General features: G+C 40.5%; 1 protein-coding gene across 5 annotated transcripts in view; it reads right to left on the reverse strand.

Annotated features, from left to right (window-relative positions):
- Nucleotides 1-7604, reverse strand: part of nvl (nuclear VCP like) — a 40172-nt gene that overhangs the window by 12992 nt on the left and 19576 nt on the right. For 3 of the 5 annotated variants that reach the window (XM_034899240.1, XM_034899238.1, XM_034899237.1), the window contains exons 14-15: nt 3153-3459; nt 1528-1749 (exon numbers count right to left, since the gene is read on the reverse strand). In XM_034899240.1, the coding sequence (XP_034755131.1) occupies nt 1528-1749; nt 3153-3459 (529 nt within the window). The remainder of the gene's footprint in view (nt 1-1527; nt 1750-3152; nt 3460-7604) is intronic. The other 2 variants (XM_034899239.1, XM_034899241.1) reach the window with 1 other exon arrangement.

Consider the following 7604-nt stretch of genomic DNA (forward strand, 5'->3'; position numbering starts at 1 on the left):
AGCAACACTGCATTTCATAAAAAGAACATTATACCAACAGTAAAATATGGTGGTGGTAGTGTGATGGTCTGGTGCTCTCTTGCTGCTTCAGGACCTGGAAGACTTGCCGCAAGCAATAAAAGGAACTATGAATTCTGCTGTCTACCAAGAGATCCTGTAGGAGAATGTCCCACCATCTGTTCGTGTACTCAAGCTGAAACGAACTTGGGTTCTGCAGCAGGACAATGATCCTAAACACACCAGCAAGTCCGCCACCGAATGGCTGAAGAAAAACAAAATGAATACTTTGGAGTGGCCTAGCCAAAGTCCTGACCTGAATCGTATTGAGATGTTGTGGTATGACCTTAAAAAGGCCGTTCATGCTCGAAAACCCTCTAATGTAACTGAATTAGGACAATTCTGCAAAGATGAGTGGGCCAAAATTCCTCCAGGACGCTGTAAAAGCCTCATTGCACGTTATCGCAAACGCTTGGTTGCAGTTGTTTCTGCTAAGGGTTGCCCAACCAGTTATTAGGTTTAGGGGGCAATCACTTTTTCACACAGGGCCATGATGGTTTGGATTTTTTTTCACCTTTAATAATAAACACCTTCATTTACAAATTGCATTTTGTGTTTACTTGTGTTGTCCTTGAATATTGTTTAAATTGGTTTGATGTTCCGAAACACTTAAGTGTGACAAACATGCAAAGGAACAGGAAATGAGGAAGGGGGCAAACACTTTTTCACACCACTGTAGAGGTTTATTCCTCAACGCAGAAGGTCAAATCCAACCTGTAAAGGTTTCCGGCATGTCTTCCCCCCTCTCTCCCTTTTCATATGTGAGCTCTGACATCCATTAAAGGCAGAAATGTCTACAAAAATTCTTTAAAAAAAAGAACAACAATCTGAGCCTGTCAGTGGCAAAAACAGTTATTTTAGGGGACGGAAATAGACTGTTCACATTTGCCATATCTAATTACATTGCAGCCTGGTTTGCAGCTGCCAGTTACAGTGTTCTTCACATTAGTCAGTCCAGGTTAAAACATATCAAAATTACCCTTTAAAAAAGGAACAATGTCTTTAGTCATGGAATAACATCATGAAAATCTATGGGAACACTGACAAGGTTTACCACGTAACAGCCCGTTACTAATCGTGAATAACATGTGACCACACAGATCAGAGCTCTCTCCCTCATCCTTTAACATACAGGACTTAATGGTCCCAGCAGGGGGTCATATGTGACAAAGGATGGGACAAACAAAGTATTAATTAACAAGATAAAAAGATGATGACAAAAGAAATGTTTAAAAAAAATCAAGATGTCTGGTATGATAAAAAAAATCCCTCCACGCCTACAGTTTGTAAATGCAAGTGAGAGCGTCTCTGTGTGTAAAAAGACATGAAAATGAGAGAGCTCATCTCAGGGAGTTTCATCAATAACCTTTTTTAAGTTTGACAAAAGGTAAAGACACCGGAGTCAATGATGCAGCTTCTTTCAATCTGGATGATGGATGTTAAACATGAAGGTGCCTGCTGTGTGTTTACCAGTATGGCCATGGTGAGCTCTTCTCTGATGTCCTGCAGGGCTCCCACATCCTCCCAGGTGACATCTGGCACGGTGGCAAAGCCCTCCCTCTTGGCTGAAGGCTGTATTCTAACCAGAGAGGTCTTGAAGTCTGACATGAGAATGCACAGGCCAGCCAGCTCTTCCTCCGATAGTGTCTCAGTGTTTTTCAGCAAATGCAACAGATGCCAGAGCTCCCCCTGCTGGACCCATAACACAGCTCATTAGAATGACAGGCCTATAATAATAAAGGTTGCAGCAGTGTGTTTTGACTACACTTGCAAAATCCACAATGGAAATGAGCTTGTACAGCTTCAGTCACTTTTTATATTACTAAATTGCTGTCAATCAAAAGGAGATGCAGCCTTTCGACAGACCCTCCAATCATCACGCAGAAGCCTGGCGTCCAGGTCAGCCCACTCCTCCATTGATCCCCAGAGACGCTGAGCGTCCATGAGTGGGACATAATCGCAACATTTATCCAATTTCCGTCTAGTTTTGAAGAACTTAAAAAAACGTCTCAAAGCAGCCCCATTGATGTCCATAGACGCTAGGCTTTAACAGGGAAATGCACTGTACAGACTGTGTGCACATACAGGAATGTATGAGAAGGAAATCGGTCAGCTGATTCTGAACAAGGTAGTCTTCAAGATGAATGGATTTGTAATTTTTGGCAATAAAATGTTAACAATAGTACATATTTTACATTGTAGGGGAAGCTGAGCTTCCTTTGCAGTCTTAAAGAAATAGCCTGTTAGGCACAGCTCAGTCTAAGGTGTTTGATGGTAGGTCTCTTTTAACGTTAACTGGGCTGAGCCCATTTCTGGCAGTCATGTTCTCAGATGGAATGCAATCTACTGTACTAACATATTCTATAGATCGGTTCATAACCTTTGTATTCAATAAAGATAGAAAAATGTGATTAAATATAAAAAACAAAAGGCACACGCGGCGCTGCATTGAGCTGTTATTAAAGTTGTAGTGTGTAGTTTCTGTCTACCTGATGAGGCCTTCTAAACAATAACAAAACTGTCAGCCACATGACGCAAGCCTTCCGTGAATGCGCACCACCCCCACTCCTCCACACAGTTGCTAATTGCCAAGGAGGACACCGAGGATTTAAGAGGAGAGAGAGATAATCAGAATCAGCTTTATTCGCCAGTTATGAGGACACATACGAGGAATTCTTCTTCGGAGCATTGTTGCTCAAACTGTGCTTACACATTCAAAACAACCATAATTATCTTCACTCAAGTTTCTGCACGGGAAAGTCACTAGACAACACAATCTTCTGAACATAGCCATACTGAGAAATACAGAAAGAGTCGTGTGGAGCTCATAGTCTTAATCAGCGTTCTATCAACTCATTTGGGAATGGCATGAATGTAATGGACGTTTATTAATATAAAAATAGTAACACACTAAAGCTTTAACACTGCTAGAACAAGCCAGTTTTTATAAACGTCGGATGGCAATATTAAGCACATAAAACATTGATTAACTGCCTGCATCTTTTCAGAAAACACATTATCTTACGACTGAGCAAGAGGTACAGTGGGATACTGAGTCGGAGTTGTGTGAGGTGTATTGTTGGAGCTCCTCCTACCTGCAAGGGATCCTGTCCTGACTCTTCCTCAGGTACTGGCTCTGTGTCGGTGGTCTGTTGCTCTATGACCTCTCCGTTGCTCACAGCAGCCTCAGTAAGATCTCTGCTTGTTAACAGCTCTTCAGTGACGCTTCGGCTTTGTCTCTGTCCTCTTATCTCCAGCAGAACCCTGTGAACAGCACTCATAGCAGCCTCGCGGCACAGAGCCATGAGGTCGGCGCCCACATAGCCGGGGGTGAGCCGGGCCAGCTGCTGGTAGTCAAAGTCCTCCGGCAGCTTCAGCTTTCGACACAACGTCTTCAAGATCCTGACAAAGCACAGAGCATTCGGTTTGAACAGCATCAGAGAAAAGAAAAAAAAGGTGAAACTTTGGCAAATACCTTAATCCAAATGATTTGCAAATATCATTGTTAGGGATCGACCGATAATGGTTTTTTAAGGCTGATACTGATTATAAGTAAAAAGATTAGTAGTAAGATTTAGGAATGTTACAAACTCCAACACAAAACTTTGTTTAAATGCTTTAAGCAATTATTTAATAAATTAAAACTTGCAACATAATGGCCAGGAAAAGATAGCTAGATAGTGTCGTGGGCGAGACATTTAGTCGGACTCAGTAGTGAGTGAAACCGAAGCAGAGGGACAGACACAGAGCTGTAGCCGAGCCGAAGTAGCACACTTTTTAATTAACTTTATCGTTATCTGGAAAATTTAAGGCAGACACAGATCATTTTCAAAGTGCCAAAAAATGGTCCAATAATAATCCCTAATCCCTATGTTCACTTCAAAGAAGAAAGAAATCTTCATGAAAAATGATTTGAATTCAATTCCACTGGACATAATCTAATTAAAATTGATAAATAGATAATATGCAGGTGTCACTAACTTCTTTTACTTTTTGTGCAGACTAGAAATATTTCCTTTTTGTTCACCCTATGAACTTTCCTGACAACTTACCCATTTCTTGTCACTAAACAACAGTTTTGATACCTTTCAGTCGGGTTTCCGACCACACCGCAGCAGATGAGATGGCTCTTGTCAAAGTCTTTAATGACATCCACCTTACCACAGATGGTGGCAAAATTTCAGTCTTAGTATTACTTGATCTCAGTGCTGCATTTGACTTGGTGGACCATGACATATTACTAGACAGATTGGAAAACTGTGTCGGCCTTTCTGGCTGAGTACTAAACTAGTTTGAATCCTACTTACAGAATAGGGATTACTTTGTGTCAAAAGGTAATTATACATCTGAGCATACAAATATGACGTGCAGAGTTCCCAAAGGCTCCATTCTGGGGCCTCTTCTGTTTAACATCTACATGCCTCCACTGGCTCAAATTATGGAAAACAACTGAATAAGTTACCGTAGTTATGCGGACGACACACAAATTTACATAACCTTATCGCCAGGGGACTATAGTCCAATACAAAAACTGACTAAGTGCACAGAACAAATTAACGGCTGGATGTGCCAGAACTTTTTGAAATTAAATGAAGGAAAAACTGAGGTGGTTGTTTTTGGAGCAAAAGAGGAACGATTAAAAGTCTGCGCTCAACTTCAGACAACAATGTTTAAAAAAGACAAAGCCAGAAATCTTGGTGTAGTCATGGACTAAGACCTGAAATTTAACAGCCATATTAAGACAATTACAAAGTCAGCCTTTTATCACCTTAAGAATATATCACGGGTTAAAGGACTCATGTGTCAACAGGATTTGGAAAAACTTGTCCATGCTTTCATCTTCAGTGGACTTGACTACTTTAACGATGTCTTTACAGGTCTCCCTAAGAAATCAATCAGATAGCTGCAGCTGATCCAGAACGCTGCTGCTCGGGTCCTCACTAAGACCAAGAGACTGGATCAAATCACTCAAGTTCTGAAGTCTTTACACTGGCTTCCTCTGTCTCAAAGAATTGATTTAAAAGTACTTTTGCTAGTTTATAAATCACTCAATGGTTTAGGACCAAAATACATTTCTGATCTGCTACTACACTATGAACCACCCAGACCTCTCAGGTCATCTGGGACAGGTCTGCTTTCTGTCCCCAGAGTCAGAACTAAACAGGGGGAAGCAGCATTCAGTTTCTATGCTACACATATGTGGAATAAACTCCCAGAAACCTGCAGATCTGCTGCTACTCTCAGTTCTTTTAAATCAAGGCTGAAGACCTTTCTTTTTGATGTTGCCTTTCTTTAAATGACTGTTCCTTTATTTAATGTTTAATTTCGTATGCTGCACTGTAACTTTTATTCTTGTGTTTTATGTGTCTTTTGTAAAATCACCAATAGTCAACTATACAATATCGTTGCATTATTGATATTGAGGTATTTGGTCAAAAATATTGTTATATGTGATTTTCTTCATATTGCCCAGACCCGTCCTTAGAAGCAGCTTTACATTTTTGGCCCCGCTGTAATTAAACTTGAAGTGTAATTTTGAACGTAGAAATATCTTCAAGGTTCTTTTGAAATGTTAGCTTCTATTCTAAGCATAAACCAAACCCCTGCAAACTTGTTAGTACTTGTTGTTTGTTGACGTGAATAAATACCAAATATCAAAGGCATCCAATATATGATGTTAATTAAATGAAGTGTATACACTATCAGATGATTTGCAGCAATGTGTTTGAAATTGAAGTTAAATCAAAAAGCAGGCAGCATAACAAACAAGCTTAGTAACAACTTTCCTCTCAGCTCACAGCTGACGATGATGTTAGAGGAAATCTGGAGATTTAGAGATGATATATGGAGTTATGACAAATCCACCATGCAACTTCAACAAGGGGTCGGGACCCCTAGGGGGTCCTCAAGAATCAATGCAGGAGGGGCCTCTAAATAATTTTTTACAGTTTTTTCCAAAACTTAACATGAATCCAACACACTATTAGCAAATATAAACCCCCACTGTTACTGTACAACTTGGCTGGACAATTAATCGAAAATAGAAATTCTGAAACTGTTAGACGTATTTTTCCATGACAATAATTTAGATAATTTATTCCTGTTGATAGGCCTCCTTTCTCCTTAAAAAACATTCAACCGTGTAACTTTGCCTGGACCAGTCAGCCGCATGGAAAGCATAATGGTGGTATGGTAATGACAACTTGTGCCCAAGAAAACGCAGTGTCCGTCGTCTGGAAATGTTTTGGCTTCAGAAAAGATGATTTAGATTAAGTTAATTTATCGTTATCGGTAAAATGGGCAATTAATCGTGATTTTGATTTTAGGTCATATTAAGCCCTACGCTAACTGGCAGTAAGGTAGTTCCTACAATAGCCATCCACAGATACAGTTAATCCTAAGGATTCACTGGGCCACATGCATGTTGTAACATTAAAACAAGATTTATAAAATCCTCCCGATAATTATTAGGCTATTTTAATAGCTTAATAGTGTTGGGTGTATAAGGGATGGACAGAAGGGGGAGTACAGGGCACTGGTGGATGACTTTGTGGAGTGGTCTGGTAAGAACTGCCTGCTGCTGAATGTGGATAAGACCAGAGAGATGGTGATCAACTTCAGAAGGGAAGGGAACGGCTCCGCAGCCCCTATGCATCCTGGGAGGTGACGTGGTCATGGTGGAGGATTACAGATACCTAGGTGTCAACATCAACAGCAGGCTGAACTGGAAGATCAACAGCACTGCTGTTTACAAGAAGGGGATGAGCAGACTATTTCCTGAGGAAGCTGAGATCCTTCAGTGTGTGCAGCAGGATGTTGGAGATCTTCTACCAGTCTGTTGTGACCAGTGCTCTGTTCTCCTCCGCCATCTGATGGTGCAGCGGCATCGGAGCCAGCGATAAAAACAGACTGAACAAACTGATCAGGAAGGCTGGCTCCCTGATCGGCTGCAAACAAGACACTTTTGAAGCTGTGGTGGAGAGGAGGTCACTGAACAAACTGTTATCTATCATGGATAACCATGACCACCCTCTCCACCCCACATTGGTCCAACAGAGGAGCAGCTTCTCTAAGAGGCTCCGACAGCTTCGATGCCGCACGGACCCCTACAGAAAATCATTCATACCACAAGCAATAACAATTTAACATGTCATCTCTGGGTGCTAGATAAGACTTTTGGACACCACACTACTGCACTAATGCAGCCTGCACAATTTGTTTATTTACATTTACAAGTAGCATACATTTTAAAATTTTAGCATATTATTTAAGCAGTTGCATATTTTAGTTTCCCCGTCCTGTACATATTCAAATATTTGTTCTTTTTACTTTATTCATATTATTATTTCATGTATATTGTATGTATGTATATTTTTCCTAGTATTTCATTTATATTCTGTGCTTTGTGACTGATTTAGCTGTGACCCATTTTTCTTGGGATCAATAAACATCTATCTATCTATCTACAATGGGTACGGAAAGTATTCAGACCCCTTTAAATTTTTCACTCTTTGTTTCATTGCAGCCATTTTCCAAAAATCAAAAAA

The sequence above is a fragment of the Etheostoma cragini genome, chromosome 17 (genome assembly GCF_013103735.1).
Source record: "Etheostoma cragini isolate CJK2018 chromosome 17, CSU_Ecrag_1.0, whole genome shotgun sequence".
In the NCBI taxonomy this organism is placed as follows: Eukaryota; Metazoa; Chordata; class Actinopteri; order Perciformes; family Percidae; genus Etheostoma; species Etheostoma cragini.